A 16973-nucleotide genomic window follows, 5' to 3' on the forward strand; every position below is an offset into this window, starting at 1 on the left:
CGGGAACCATGATGGTGGAAATGTAGAAACACCAGACTCAGAAGTAGGTCATTTATTCCCGATGTTTTGGGTCCTGTCTGGGACCCGAAACGTCAGGAATGAATTACGTACTTCTGAGTCTGGTGTTTCTACATTTCCACCATAGATAGATCTATATGCCAAAAAGTTTTTTCCCCGATATAAAAAGGTAGCCAGTCAAGGCATGCACCCAGGTTATTAACCCCTTCCATACGGTGCCGCACACGTAGGCGTCATGGGGAGCGAGTGTATTCGCGAGGTTGCCATATCGGCGTCTTGATTATATTTATTGTAGTCGCCCCTCCATAATGACATTCTTTCTAATTCTTTTGTAATCGCATTTTCTATGGTTATCAAAATTCACGGGTGAAGAGAGAACGATCGATATAAGCGGTGACTATATTTTATGATGCGAGTATTATTACGACACGTCGTACGGCTGGCATTGGCTGCTGCCACCGAGATCTAAGTCCATGACGCCTACGTGTGCGGCACCGTATGGAAGGGGTTAAAAAGAAAGAATATTGCTTCACTGACAGACTTTTGGGCCATAGTTCCCTTATTGCCATGGGTTTCCTGCAAGAGAAAGTAAGGGCATCATATTGAGTGGTTATAACGAATATACTTGTATTTATGTTTTCAGGGCTCCCATTGGAATCTGCACACACAATTTTACTTAGGTGAAATGTTTTCTTCCTTGTAGATTGCCATTTCCTTTGATGGTCTCTATGTCTTTGCTCTGCAAGGGGAAGGAGTGGTTTTAAAATCCCTAGAACCTGTAAATGGAAAAATTCAGCTAAGGAAGTAAGTACTATTTATTTTTGTATGTAGGTGGACAGACATGGGAATTGAGGCAGTTGTTGTTTGGGATTACACTGCACTTTTGGCTGATTGTGAGGAGAAACTGAAGCAGATGGTGACTGAGTTTGAAAAGGTGTGTTAATCAATCAATCTGTTGCATGTAATCTCTTTTGCCAAAGACCTGCAGTGTCCAGGAAACTGGTATCCTCTGCCAGTCAGGACCATAAGTCACTTAGAGAAGAGATATTGTTTGTGTGAGAGTTGAGAGTAATCAGTCGATCTGCTACCTTTCTACTGTGAGAGAACCATGGCTCCCAGGTTGTCACAAGTTACTCAAGAAAGAGATATTATATTGTCTGGGTAAGGTTTTTAGGAAAGTGTAGCATGTGGTGTCCATTGTCTTGTGTGTGGCAATTCCATCTGGGGCAGTTTGATTGTATGGCCTGGCATTGACACTGTATTGGTATTGTTTTAAAGGTGGACAGTGGCCATTCAATAACTTGTCTTACTGTTCCTTAATAGCCAATAGATTTGAGTAATCATTTGTTTGTCTACAATCTATTAGCACATTCTCTTTTGCAGGCATTTGCGAGGCACACGAATATTCACGTGTATTGCCAGCCACCCCACCAAACATATTCTTGCAACAGGGGACAACACAGGCAGGATTTTGCTGTGGTACAATTTTATTGATAAAAATCCAACTAAAGAAACGTTACATTGGCACACTCTTCCCATTGCAGATTTAGCCTTTTCTGCAACAGGTGAGTTGATTCTTGCACACATTGAAGATATTTGTTTACTTAGGAAACAGGATGATATCCATGATCTTATAACGTTATTGTTGATACATTGATGAAGTTGGATTACATCATTTATGTTTGTTGGTGTTATTGCATTTAGCAGGGCCTGTAAGATATTGTTTTATATTAAAGGTATTAGTAACATGTTTAGTTCATGCCATGGTTATGTGTTGATAGAGTATTGGTTTTAAGGAGAGTTTTTTTAACCATAATGATGTCAGTGGTAAGATAAAATTTGTTTAGTATAGTGTTACTGGTTTTAGTGTTACATATACTAAAGGTCCTTTGCACTGATTTTATATTGTTCTGATAAATTTTTTTTTCTCCCAAATTCCATTATACTACATTTCTTAATGTTGAAGTTCACTTCCCATTTTTGACTCCATTTCCAGATCTTGTCCAGGTCTCTGAAGAGATTCACAATATTTTTCTGTACTTTCTTTAGTAGTTTTGCGTCGTCTGCAAAGAAGTTAATGTAACTTTCTGCACCTTCATCCATGTCATTTACATATACAGTAAACCCTCGATATAACAGACAAAAAATCTGACTGGACAAACCCTTGCTGTATTGGATTTTCATCCGTTATAATGATGGATCCTTGGTTATAACGGATGTTTGAATATAATGACAGACCCCTGTCCCCACATTGTTTGTTATATTGAGGGTTTACTGTAATTTTTAATCCTACATACATATACCAAGGCTTTTTCCCCCTTCCAAGGGAGGTAGCCAAAAAGGAAAAGGCATAAAATCATTTCCACCCATTCCATCCCTGAATACACTCCACACCCCTCCACCCTCCCTCTTATCTTAGCACCTCCTGGATGACGGGTCATCCCTGCACCTTGTCCACTGCTCTGGGTCAGAAGCAGTGTCGCAAGACACAGCACATCCACAGCAAGGCCGCTTCATTAAATCGGCGACCCCCCCTACTAATATCTAATACTGGACAAACTTTGGGATATAACTGTTCTGTCCAGTATTTCCATAGGATATAACAGATCCTCGGTTATAATGGATCTTCAGATATAACAACAGACCAGTCCCCATATCGTCTGTTAAATTGAGGGTTTACTGTATAGCAAACATCGTAGCCAGTACTGAACCCTATGGGGCTCTGCTTATCATTTCTTCCCAAGTAGAGTTTTTATCTCTGAGCACCACTCTCATTTTCCACCCATGCAAGAAGTCTTCCATCCATTTCAATAGTTTTTTGTGTGTACCTCCTGTTGTTTCGAACTTCCTTAATAGTTTTTTGTGTGGTACTTTATCAATCTTGGCACCTCCTGGATGACGGGTCATACCTGCATCCTGTCCACTGCCCTGGGTCAGAAGCAGAAGATAAGCCCTGGGTCAGAAGCTGTGATAAGAAGCAGAAGATAAGAGGGAGGGAGGAGAGTGGAGGGGAATGGAATGGGTGGGAGTGGTTTCTATGCCTTTTTCTTTTTGGCTACACCCCTTTGTAAGGGGGAAAAAGCCTTTGGTATATGTATGTACTTTATCAAATGCCTTTTGTAAGTCCAGGAAAGCACAGTTTGCCCATCTTTCCCTTTCTTACATTATATCTATTAACCTTGAATAGAAACAGATCAGATTTGTGGCATATGATCTTTCCTGTCAAAAACTGAATTGTCTTGGATTTAGTATATTGTTCTCCAGATGTTTTGTCAATCTACTTTTGATGACTTTCTCACAAGTTTTAGCTATTGTACTTGTAAGGGAGACTGGTCTATAGTTTGTTGGGTCTTCCTTGTTCCCCCTTTATATATTGGCATGATATTGACATTTTTCCAGTCTTGCGGTATCTTTCCTTCTTTGAGTGAGCAATCTATTATCTTATATATATTTTGTCTGTTGGTTCATCTATACATACTTTTAGTATCCAGTTTACAATTCTCTCCGGGTTGTGTTATTATTTTATGTATTTGAATAGTTATTCTTTGCTGACAACACTGCTTGTGGGAAGATCAGAGGAGGGATTAAGGAAGTTAGTGACAGAGTTTGGGAAGGTGTACGAAAGAAGTGAGTTGAAGCTAAATGTGGGTAAAAGTAAGGTGATGAGAAGTACAAGGGGAGAGTGTGGCAGCAAATTGAAAGTGAGTATTTAGGGAGAGAGACTGGAGGAAATAGTATGTGATGGGGAAGGGAGGAGTAGAGGTAGAATGTAGATTGAGAAAAGCAAGTAAATATGTTGGGGGGATTAAAAAGTGTAATGAGAAATAGACATTTGGGAATGGATGCTAAGAGGAGATTGTATGAAGGAGTGGTTGTGCCAACAGCACTGTATGGGGCAGAAACATGGAACATAAAAGAGGAAGAGAGGAGTTTGAATGTGTTTGAGATTAGGTGCCTGAGAAGTACAATAGGGGTTACTAGGCTCGATAGAGTGAAAAACAAGGAGATGAGGTGGAGAATGGGGATAGAAAGGGAGTTGGGAGATAGGGTTGATGAAAGAGTATTAGGATGGTTTGGACACATGGAAAGAATGAGTGAAGAAAGATTTGTAAAAGATGTGTGGAAGGAGTGAACATGAAGGGGCAGGCAAGGATGAGATGGATGGGATAAAAGGGGCATTGGGAAGGAGGGAATGTCTGCTGAGGAAAGAGGAAGGCAGGGGTGAATGGAGAATGGTTGTGTATGGATGATGATAGTGATACATTGAAGGAGTGGGTGGGGGATGGAGGGTGAGGGAGTATGTGTGGATGGTATTTTGACACAGCCTGAAGGGATTTCTTCCCATTTTCTCTTTTTCTGTATGAGGGGATGGAGAGGGTGGTTGCCAATTAAATAAAGTGGCCTTGCTGTGGATGTGCAGTGTCTTGCTACACTGCTTCTGACCCAGGGCAATGGGTGAGATGCAGGGGTGACCCATCATCCAGGGGGAGCCAAGATAAGAAGGAGGGAGGGGGGCAAATGGGAGTGGATTATGTTAGGATGGAATGGGTGGGAGTGGTTTTTATGCCATTGTTTTTTGGCTACCTCACTTGTAAGGGGAAAATGGCCGGTATATATATATATATATATATATATATATATATATATATATATATATATATATATATATATACATATATATATATATGTATATAAATATATATATATATATATATATATATATATTTCTAGGGCACAGGTTCTCACGGAGACAATTTTGATTAAAATCAACTGCGCTATTAGATTTAACTATTTTCAGTTGTATCTTCTTAAGTTTAAGGAAGGACTTCCTATCAACATTCATAAGCTGAATGAAGTTGATAGGAAGTCCTTCCTTAAACTTAAGAAGATACAACTGAAAATAGTTAAATCTATTAGCGCAGTTGATTTTAATAAAAAAAAAAAAAAAAAAAAAAAAAAAAAAAAATATATATATATATATATATATATATATATATATATATATATATATATATATATATATATATATATATATATATATATATATATATATATATGAATAGTTACAGTCACTATGATTTATGATTGTTCATTATTTTACATATTTCAGTAGTTATAGCTTTCGTTTTTTGTTGGACAATCCCTTGACAGCCTTGATACACATGCTCTTCCATTTCTTAAACAGAATTTATTGTCTGCTAGATCATCAATTCAAGTGGTCCAGAGCAGGAGGCAGGAGGCAGAGATGACCCATCATCCATTAGGAGCTAAGATGAGATGGGAGTGGAATGGGTGGGAGTGGGTACATGCCTTTTGACTTAGCTATCTCCCTTATAAGAGGGAAAAAGGCCTTGGTATATAGATACATTTTTTATTTTACTTGTTTCAGTTTGGGAGGGTGCAAGAAAGAAGGAAGCTGAAGATAAATGTGGGTAAAAGTAAGGTGATGAAATGTACAAGATAGAAGGAGTGAACATGAGGGGGTGACCAAGAATGAGATGGATGGATGTGGTAAAATGGGGGATTGAGAAAGAGGGGAATGTCTGTTGAGGAAGGACAGTAGAGGACAGAAGATAGGGGTGAATGGAGAATGTTTGTGTATGGATGATGCTGTGATGCATGAAGGGGAGTGGGTGGGGGATGGGTGGATGAGGGAGTATGAGTGAAAAATAAATTGACGCAGCCTGAAGGGATTTCTCCCTGTCTTCTCTTTTTCTGCATGAGGGGACAGATGGGGCAGGGGGTCAGTTGCTGATTTAATGAAGTGGCCTTGCTGTGACTGTGCTAAGTCTTATGACACTGCTTCTGACCCAGGGCAGTGCAGAGATGACATGTCATCCAAGAGGAGCCAAGATAAGAGGGAGGGAAGTGGCTGGATGGGAGTGGAGTATGTGGGGATGGAATGGGTGGGAGTGGTTTTTTATGCCTTTGTTTTTTTGCTACCTCCATTGTAACAGGGTAAAAGCCTTTAGTATATGTATGTATGTGTGTATTTGTTTCAGTAGTTATAGCTTTCTTGTAAACCTTACAGGTAATGAACTGTTTTCTGGTGCTGGTGAATGTACTCTTGTAAAATGGCAGTTGACGGAAGAAAGACGGTCTTACCTTCCCAGGTTGGGGATGCCCTTCATCTTGATATCAACGGATAGAAATAATGATTATATTATTACTTCTCATTGTGATAATGGTAAGTTTTGATGAAACTTTTTTCCCCTATTGTGTTGTGAAGGAGCCAAGAAAAGGGGGAGGGAGGAAGAGGTGGTGAATGGGAGTGGAGAATGTAAGGGATGAAATGGATGAGAGTGGAACTATACCTTTTGACATTGGCTATCTTCTTTGTAAAGGGGAAAAGCCCTTGGTATATGTATGTATGTGTCATGAAGTGGTTGTAAAACAGTGGTGCCCTCAGAATTTGAACACCCAGAAACTCGAACAACTTGGCATTCAAACAGAAAAAAAAAAAAATTGCCCCTAAATAGGAATGATTTTTCAAAATTTAAATAAATTCTCAAATGTTCCAAGTGTTTCTTGCATATGATTGTGTGGTGTTCCTCCACCCACCCTCTGAGTGCTCAGTTTTTTTTCTTGAAACAGTAGTGAAAGCATCTGTGATTTCTTGTGTTATTTCCAGATATTTTTGTGGAATTTTAGTTATTGTCTTGGAATTCAAATGTTCCTCTAGAGTGAATTATATTCAAATTCTAAGACACCACTATACATCAAAGTTTGATCAAATCCTGAGACATTTGTTGGTATAAACTCAAATTGTGTAATTACAAACTCTGGTGCATTTCAGCTTTGAACATAATATCTGCAAAAGAGTTCAAGGTCATAGGGGTGATTCAAGGTTTTGCCAGAAATGTTGATCGGGCCGCCCCGTATGCTGCTGGAATACTATATGACCCTCGTACCCAGGCACTCATCATGAATGGACGAGTTGGGCACCTCCAGTTCTATGATGTACATAATGAAAAGCAAATATATCACGTAAGGACAGACTTTGTTATCTTTGTTTTAAGCAATTTTCATTTAGATAGGAAGAGGTGAAAAGGGTGAGTGAAAGTGGTGAGGAGCAATTGTCCTAGGCTTAGCTACCTTGCTTTGTGTGTACAGTGGGACTTGCATACAAACATAATCCATTTCAGAGTGGATTAAAGAGTGTAATGAGGAATAGACATTTGGGAATGGATGCTAAAAGGAGACTGTATTTACCTAGTTGTATTTACCTAGTTGTATTTTGCGGGAAGGGGAGCTATGCTCGTGTTGTCCCGCCTTTGTATCTTGCAGTGTCTAGTTTGTTTTTAAACTCATGAATGGTTTTTGCGCATACTATTTCATTGTCCAGTTTGTTCCAAGTGTCCAAAACTCTATGAGGAAAACTGTTTTTCTTCAGTTCTCTTCTATAGCTATGTTTTTTTATTTTCTTTCCATGTCCTCTTGTGTTTCTTTTGTCCCAGTTAAGTAAGTTCTCACTATCGAGTACCTCTGTGCCTTTCATGATTCTGTAGATGGTCAATAGGTCACCTCTCTCTCTTCTTTGCTCCAGTGTCGGTAACTCCAGTTTAGCCAATCTCTCTTCGTATGATAGGTTTGCAAGTGCAGGTGCCATTTTTGTAGAAGGAGTGATTGTGCCAACAGCACTGTATGGGGTAGAAACATGGAACATAAGAGAAGAAGAAAGAAGGAGTTTGAATGTGTTTGAGATGAGGTGTCTAAGAAGTATGATGGTGGTTACTAGGTTAGATAGAGTGAGAAATGAGGAGGTGAGGAGGAGAACAGGGGTGGAAAAGGAGCTGGGAGATAGGGTTGATGAAAGAATATTAGGATGGTTTGGACACATGGAAAGAATGAGTGAAGAAAGACTAGTAAAAGAAGTATGGAAGGCAGATGTGGAGGGAGTGAACATGAGGGGATGTCCTAGGATGAGGTGGATGGATGGGGTGAAGGGGGCTTTGGGGAAGAGGGGAATGTCTGTTGAGGAAGGACGGGAGAGGACAGAAGACGGGTGAATGGAGAATGGTTGTATATGGATGATGTTGTGATTGCATGAGGTGGGATGGGGGGTGAGGTAGTATGTGTGAGCAAAATTTGACGCAGCCCGAAGGGATTTCTCCCCGTCTTCTCCTTTTATGCAATGGGGGGGACGGAGAGGGGGGGTCGCCGACTTAATGAAGCGGCCTTGCTGTGTCTTGTGACACTGCTTCTGACCCAGGGCAGTGGACAAGGTGCAGGGATGACCCGTCATCCAGGAGGTGCTAAGATAAGAGGGAGGGTGGTGTGGTGTGGAGTGTATTCAGGGATGGAATAGGTGGAAATAATTTTATGCCTTTTCCTTTTTGGCTACCTCCCTTGTAAGGGGGAAAAAGCCTTGGTGTATGTATGTATGTTATGGATCTGGAAAAGGCTTATGATAGGGTAGAAAGAAAGGCACTGTGGGAGGTACTGCAGATATATGGGATAGGAGGAAAGCTTCTAGGAGCTGTCAAGACTTTTTATGAGAGTAGTAGAGCTTGTGTCAGGATTAGATATGGAGAGAGTGAGTGGTTCAAGGTAAAGGTGGGATTTCGTCAAGGATGCGTTATGTCGCCCTGGCTGTTCAACTTATACATGGATGGGGTAGTGCGAGAGGTAAATGCAAGGGTAGTAGGTCAGGGATAGGAGATGGTTAAAGAAAATGGAGAAAAGTGGGAGGTGAGCCAGCTGCTGTATGCTGACGACACTGCGCTTGTGGCAGGATCAGAGGAGGGACTGAGGAAGTTGGTGACAGAGTTTGGGAGAGTATGTGATAGAAGAAAGCTAAAGATAAATGTGGGTAAAAGTAAGGTGATGAGATGTACAAGGGGTGAAAGTGGCAGTAGACTGGAAGTGAGCATTGAGGGAGAGCGACTGGAGGAAGTGGATAGTTTTAGATACTTGGGTGCAAATGTGGCATGAAAAGGTGGAGTGAAGGTGGAGGGAGAATGTAGATTGAGAGAAGTGAGTAAATGCCTTGGTGGATTGAAGAGTGTAATGAGGAATAGACTTTTGGGAATGGATGCTAAGAGGAGACTATATGAAGGAGTGATTGTGCCAACAGCACTGTATGGGGCAGAAACATGGAACATAAAGAGAGGAAGAGAGAAGGAGTTTGAATGTGTTTGAGATGAGGTGTCTGAGAAGTATGATGGTGGTTACAAGGCTAGATAGAGTGAGAAATGGTGAGGTGAGGAGGAGAACAGGGGTGGAAAGGGAGTTGGGAGATAGGGTTGATGAAAGAGTATTAGGATGGTTTGGACACGTGGAAAGAATGAGTGAAGAAAGACTAGTAAAAGAAGTATGGAAGGCAGATGTGGAGGGAGTGAACATTAGGGGACGTCCTAGGATGAGATGGATGGATGGAGTGAAGAGGGCTTTGGGGAAGAGGGCTTTGGGGAAGAGGGGAATGTCTGTTGAGGAAGGATGGGAGAGGACAGAAGACAGGGGTGAATGGAGAATGGTTGTATATGGATGATGTGATGCATGAGGTGGAATGGGTGGGGGAATGGGGGGTGAGGTAGTATGTGTGAGCAAAATTTGACGCAGCCCGAATGGATTTCTCCCCGTCTTCTCCTTTTATGCAATGGGGGGACGGAGAGGGGGGGTCGCCGACTTAATGAAGCGGCCTTGCTGTGGATGTGCTGTGTCTTGCGACACTGCTTCTGACCCAGGGCAGTGGACAAGATGCAGGGATGACCCGTCATCCAGGAGGTGCTAAGATAAGAGGGAGGGTGGAGTGGTGTGGAGTGTATTCAGGGATGGAATGGGTGGGAATGATTTTATGCCTTTTCCTTTTTGGCTACCTCCCTTGTAAGGGGGAAAAAGCCTTGGTATATGTATGTATGTATGTTTGGGCAATTTTAATTCAAAAGAAATATGTTGGGAAGAAATGACAGTGAAGGGTGGAGAAGACCTATGGGGCAACATGCTGCTTGATACAACCATTGAGTACACAGTGACTCAGCGGATAAAAGAAAATACCAGACACAGAAACAATGAAGAACCATCGAGACTGAATGTAATATTTATGTCAGAACCTGAAATTGTGGACAGAATTGATTACAAAACTCCAATGGGAAAGAGTGACCAGGTACTATTAGAATTCGAACTAAAAGAGCAAATGGACTTAAGAAGAAATAAGAAACATAGAAAAGGAAGACTAGTGTACAACAGAATGAATTTTGAGAAACTTAAAAAAAAAATCTTTTGTATCAATTTCAGCACTGTATGAGGCAGAGTATTACCTCTTTTACTAATCTTTCTTTATTCTTTCCATGTGTCCAAACCGTCCCAATACTCTTTCATCAACCCTATCTCCCAACTCCCTTTCCATTCTCATTCTCCTCCTCACCTCCTCATTTCTCACTCTATCCAGCCTAGTAACCACCATCATACTTCTCAGACACCTCATCTCAAACACATTCAAACTCCTCTTTTCCTCTCTTATGTTCCATGTTTCTGTCCCATACAGTGCTGTTGGTACAATCACTCCTTCATACAATCTCCTCTTAGCAACCATTCCCAAATGTCTATTTCTCATTACACTTTTTAATCTCCCAAGACATTTACTCACTTCTCATACTCTACCTTCTACCTCCACCCCCACTTCTCCCTTTCCTGCCACATTCGCACCCAAGTATCTAAAACTATCCACTTCTTCCAGTTTCTCTCCCTTAATGCTCACTTCCAGTCTGCTGCCACTTTCACCCCTTGTACATCTCATCACCTTACTTTTACCCACATTTATCTTCAACTTCCTTCTTTTGCACACCTTCCCAAACTCTGTCACTAACTTCTTCAGGAAACAACTTCTGGCTTATCTCCCTTTTTTCTCAATTTTCTTGAACCATTTCCAATCCCTGACCCACCACCCTTGCATTCACTTTTTGCACCTCCCCATCCATGTATAAATTGAACAGCCAGGCCAACATAACACATCCCTGACGAAGTCCCATTTTTACCTCAAACCACTCACTCTCAACACATTCCTGATGAAGCCCCACCTTTACCTCAAACCACTTGCTCTCTCCATTTCTAATCCTAACACAAGCTCTACTATTGTAAAAATTCTTGACTGCCCTTAACATCTTTCCTCATATCCCATATATCTGCAATACCTCCCACAGTGCTTTCCTGTCTACCCTGTCATAAGCCTTATCCAGATCCATAAAAACCCAAAATACATCCTTCCCTTTTCCTATAGCTTTCTCACATACGTCTTACCACAAAAATCTGATCTACTGATCTACCTACCTCATGGATCACATAATATCAATAGCTCTACTTTCAATCCCAAAGACTTCACTATTTGCATCTCAACTCCCTTAAAACAGCATTGATGTACTTAAGAAGAGGACATTCTCATCACATGCATAACTTTCTCATGACAAATGACAGCCACCCCTCTCCCCCCCACCTGCCCTTGTGGTGTTCCCCTTATTGTATCATACATTTTACTTGAAGGGTCTACCTCCTCAGATTTTTCAGATTGTTGGGATATCATTATTTGCCAGCAATCTGGAAAAGAGCACAATTCCCATCTGAAGACCAATCCACCAACACCTAGATTGATATGAATAAAAATTCACATCTACTCATTTACACTGGTTTTTGCAGGCACCTAATTGATTCCAGCAAAGCAATTTCAGTTTCTTGAATCTGTACCTGCGTCAAGCTCAGCATTGTATCAAATCTGTTAGAAATGTGTTTAGTTTGTGTGTTACCCTGGCTCACATAATCATATGTTTCCTTTCTACAGTTGGACATAACTCTCAGCAACTACATAACGCAAGAACGGAATCAAGAGCTCTGTAACACGGATGTTGTTAAAATAGCTATTTCATCAGATGGTCTCTGGCTTGTGACAGTTGAATATAGGAATGACTTCACATCATCCTTTGAACTTAGACTAAAATTCTGGCAGTTCATAGAGAAGGATCAGAGGTGAATAATATATCCCATGTATATCTTACTTTAGTCTTGGTTATAGATGTGTATTCCCATATGGGGTATTGACTGCATAAGTTTTATGCAATAAGTACTTTAGGGATGTAAATGAGACCTATACAGCTTTTCATATTACTAATGCCATATCACTTTTCAGCTGGAGACTGAATACAAGTATTGAAATGCCTCATTGCAAAAGCATCAACACTCTTGCTCTTCAACCCATAGATAAAGGGGAATACCCAATGTGCATTACTGGTAGTGATGACAACAAATTTAAGCTTTGGGGAGTAGTTGATGATTCAGATATCCACCGTAAGTAACATTGAATTGTAATATATGTGGGACTAAGAATTGTGTTTGAGATGAGATGCCTGAGAGGTATGATAGGGGTTAATAGGCTGGATAGAGTGAGAAATGAGGAGGTGAGGAGGAGAACAGGGGTGGAAAGGGAGTTGGGGAAGGGTAGGGTTGATGAAGGAGTATTGGGATGGTTTGGACACATGGAACAAGTGAAGAAAGATTATGAAAAGAGGTGTGGAAGGCAGAGGTGGGGTGTTTGTCATATGTGTGCAACTGAAACATGGGGGGTGGATGATGTTTGAATCTTTATTGGGACGTAAGCGTACAGGAATGAGTGTGTTGGATGCTCTCTGTATGGGAGACTGGTATAGTGAGGATTGGAGATGGTTAAAAAAAATATGCTGACAACACTGCACCTGTAGCAGGATCAGAGGAGTGATTGAGGAAGTTAGTGACTGAGTTGGGGAAGGTGTGCAAAAGTAAGTTGAAGATAAATGTGGATAAAAGTAAAGTGATGAGATGTTTAAGGGGAGAATATGGCAGCAAATTGAAAGTATTAAAGGAGAATGACTGGAGGAAGTGGATACTTTTAGATTCTTGGGTGGGAATGTGGCAGGAAAGAGGAGTGGAGGTGGGAGTAGAATGTAGATTGAAAAAAGCATGTAAATGCCTTGGGGGATTAAAAAGTGTAAGAGAAATAGACATTAGGGATTGGATGTTAAGAGGAAATTGTATGAATAAGTAATTGTGCCAACAGCACTGTATGGGGCAGAAACATGGAACAATAGAAAGGAAGAGATTAAACGTGTTTGAGATAAAATGTCTGAAGTATGGTAAGGGTTACTAGATTGGATAGAGTGAGAAATGAGGAGGTGAATAGGAGAGCATGGTTGAATGGAGAGTTGGGAGTTAGGGTTAGTGAAAGAGTATTGGGATGGTTTGTACACATGGAAAGAATGAATGAAGAAAATTAGTAAAAGAAGTGTGGAAGGCAAAGGTGGGTGGAGTGAACATGAGGGGGCGACTGGGGATGAGATGGATAGATGTGGTAAAAGGGGCATTGGGAAAGAGGAGAATATCTGCTGATGAAGGAAGGAAAAAGACATAAGATAGGGGTGAGTGGATAATAGTTGTATTTGGATGATGCTGTGGTGCATGGAAGGGAGTGGGTGGGGGATGTGTGGGGTGAAGGAGTATATGTGAATGATATTTTGACATAGCCCAAAGGATTTTTTTCCCTGTCTTCTTTTCTGCATGAGAGGATGGTGAGTGGGGTCACCAATTAAATGAAGTGGCCCTGCTGTGGATGTGCTGTGTCTTGCTACATTACTTCTGATCCAGGGCAGTGGGTGAGATGCAGGTATGGCCTGTCATCTAGGAGGAGCCAAGATAAGAGATAGGGAGGAGGGGTGAATGGGAGTGGAGTATATGGGGATGGAATGAGTGGGAGTCAATTTTATGCCTTTGTTTTTGGCTACCTCCCTTGTAAGGGGGAAAAAGCCATTGGTATATGTACAGTATGTATTATTATGGTGAATGGGAGTGATATGGGGTAGAAATGGGTTGGAGTGGAATTATGCCCTTGACTTTGGCTACCTCCCTTGTAAAGGGGAAAAAGGCCTTGGTATGTATTATTATTTATTTCTTATTTTTTATCTGTTTATTTTGTGTTATGTATATATTATTATAAATTACATTTGTCTTTATGTATTATTATTGCGCTTGTAGCAGGATCAGAGGAGGGATTGAGGAAGTTAGTGACAGAGTTTGGGAAAGTGTGTGAAAGAAGGAAGTTGAAGATAAATGTGGGTAAAAGTAAGGTGATGAGATGTACAAGGGGTGAAAGTGGCAACAGACTGGAAGTGAGTATTAAGCAAGAAAGACTGGAGGAAGTGGATAGTTTTAGATACTTGGGTGTGAATGTGGCAGGAAAGGGAGGAGTGGGGGTGGAGGTAGAATGTAGATTGAGAGAAGCGAGTAAATGTCTTGGGAGATTAAAAAGTGTAATGAGAAATAGACATTTGAGAATGGTTGCTAAGAGGAGATTGCTTGAAGGAGTGATTGTTCCAACAGCACTGTATAGGGCAGAAACATGGAACATAAGAGAGGAAGAGAGAAGGAGTTTGAATGTACTTACTTAGTTGTATTTGCCTAGTTGTATTTTGTGGGAGAAGAGCTATGCTTGTAGTGACCCACAGTTGTATCTTTCTGCATCCAGTTCTTTCTTAAAATCATGTATAGTTTAGCACTCACAGTTTTCTCTTTCACTTTATTCCATGTATCTATTACTCTGTGTGGAAAGCTGTTCTTTTTCAAATCTCTTCTGTAACTGTCCATCTTAAGTTTCTTCTTGTGTCCTCTTGTGTTCTTCTGTCCCATTTAAGTAGATCATCCCTATCAAGGATTTCCATCCCTTTCATAATAAGTTTGTAGTACATAATCTTCCACTTATAAGTCCAAATTGGTTGGGGTTTAATATTTTGTTCTCTTCCAATTGTTTAGTCCATTTGTTTTTGATAACTTTTGCATATTTTTGCAATTGTGCTTGTAAGGGATACTGGTCTATAATTTGTTGGATTTTCTTTATTTCCCATATATATTGGTACAATATTAGTATTTTCCAGTCTTGTGGTACTTTTCCTTCTTTGAGTGAGAAGTCAATTATCTTGTGTATTTTATCTGTGAGTTCATCTATGCATTCTTTTGATATCCAGTTCGCTATTCCGTCTGGCCTACGTGATTTTCTGACATCGAGTTTCCTTATTTGGTCCCTTATTTCTTTCTGTGTCACCGTTATTTCTTTCATTTTAGGGGATCCTTCTTGGTGACCATCATTCCACATTTGTGAGCTTTCAATTGTAAATACAGACTTAAAGTGTCTGGTCATTACTTCAGCTATTTCTACATCTTTGTATTCTTTATTTCCTTCACGCAGTTTCACTATTTTATGTTTGTTTTTTAGTTTATCATTTACATATCTGTAAAATGGTTTAGGTTGATCTTTGCATTTTGCTATTATATCTTTTTCATAGTTTCTTTTTTCCTCTCTGCATATGTCTATGTATTCATTTCTCAGTTTGATGGATGTTTGCCATTTAGTCACTTTTTTGTCTCTTTTTCCATCTTTTTCAAGCTTTGTCTCTTCTATCTTTAGCATCGCTACACTTTTAATTATACCAGCACTTTATGTACTCCCTTTTCTGTTTCTGCTTAGGCTCATGTTTATCTGTTCTCTCCTTATATATTTCTTAAAAAATGTTCCATTTCTCTTCCATCTTTGTTTCATCATTTGCAGATTTTTCCCAACAGGCATTTTGAATTTTTTTTCAAGTTTTACAGTCAGTTTTGTTGTACATTAATCTTCCTTCTCTATGTTTCTCGTTCCATCTCACAACATTTTGTTCCTTAAGCTTGATCTCTATTAGTATGTGGTCGCTCTTTCCAATTGGTGGGGGGGTGGGGGGTGAGGTAGTCTGTGTGAGCAAATTTTGACACAGGCTGAAGGGATTTCTCCCCGTTTTCTCCTTTATGCATGGGGGGACGGAGAGGGGGGGGTCGCTGATTTAATGAAGCGGCCTTGCTGTGGATGTGCTGTGTCTTGCGACACTGCTTTCTGACCCAGGACAGTGGACAAGGTGCAGGGATGACCCGTCATCCAGGAGGTGCTAAGATGAGAGGGAGGGTGCAGGGGTGTGGAGTGTATCCAGGGATGGAATAGGTGGAAATGATTTTATGCCTTTTCCTTTTTGGCTACCTCCTTTGTAAGCGGGAAAAAGCCTTGGTATATGTATGTATGTCTTCTACAATTTCAGGCTCAGAAGTGAATATCAAATCTAGTGTTGATGGTTCCTTGTTTTGTCTATATCTAGTATTTTCTGTAACCCATTGAGTCAATGTGTAATCGATGGTCATATCCAGTAGGACGTTGCTCCAGAGTTCTTCTCCACCTCACATTGTCAATTCTTCCCAATTTATTTCCTTTGTGTTAAAGTCACCCATAATTACTATATTTTCTCCATATTTCAGTGTCTTGGTTAATTCATTCTTTGTGTCTTCTAGTAATTTTGAGTGTTCACTGTCAGTCCAAGTCTTAGTTTTTGGTGGCACATATACAACTATAAACTTTCGACTTTTCATACTGCTATTTCGACTTTAATTGTGATTATTTCCACATTGTCTTTTCCTTCTGCTACCTTTATTACATTTAGGTCCTTTCTAGTCACTAACATGACTCCTCCCCCCCTGTTTGTCCATCCTATTTGTCAACCAAAGGTTATAAACCTTGTCCCACCATACTTGATTGTATGGGCCCTTTCAGTTTTGTCTCCACAATTCCCATTATGTCAGGTTTCTTGATTGACAAATAGTCATTCAATTTATTCCTGAAATCATATCGTCCATATTTGTATATGCCACTTTTAATTTTTTCTTTTCTTCTCTTTTTTTTTATTTAAGTTTCCATTTTTCTGATGTGCCATTTTTTCAGTCTCAGATCCAGCTCTCTCCAAAAAAAACTCATTTTTTTCTGTCTCCATTCTTCTCTCGTTTTTTTTCCTTGGCTTCACTTCTCAGTGCCCTATCTTTCTCTATTTCCTCTTCATTAATTTCCTTTTTTATCCACAAATTTTTGTATTTTTCACTGTTTGCTAGTTTTGCCACTTTTGATAGTATTTCTTTTGCTATCATTTGAG

General features: G+C 40.2%; 1 protein-coding gene across 1 annotated transcript in view; it reads left to right on the plus strand.

The window, feature by feature from the left end:
- l(2)05287 (WD repeat-containing protein l(2)05287) overlaps positions 1–16973 on the plus strand; it is a 62252-nt gene that overhangs the window by 12872 nt on the left and 32407 nt on the right. Inside the window, exons 5-10 of the mRNA XM_076188496.1 lie at positions 722–822; positions 1402–1583; positions 6050–6205; positions 6815–7005; positions 11792–11976; positions 12137–12294. Of these exons, the coding sequence (XP_076044611.1) occupies positions 722–822; positions 1402–1583; positions 6050–6205; positions 6815–7005; positions 11792–11976; positions 12137–12294 (973 nt within the window). The remainder of the gene's footprint in view (positions 1–721; positions 823–1401; positions 1584–6049; positions 6206–6814; positions 7006–11791; positions 11977–12136; positions 12295–16973) is intronic.

This window comes from Oratosquilla oratoria, chromosome 7 (assembly GCF_046742065.1).
Source record: "Oratosquilla oratoria isolate Oo_2021 chromosome 7, ASM4674206v1, whole genome shotgun sequence".
NCBI classification, from domain to species: domain Eukaryota; kingdom Metazoa; phylum Arthropoda; class Malacostraca; order Stomatopoda; family Squillidae; genus Oratosquilla; species Oratosquilla oratoria.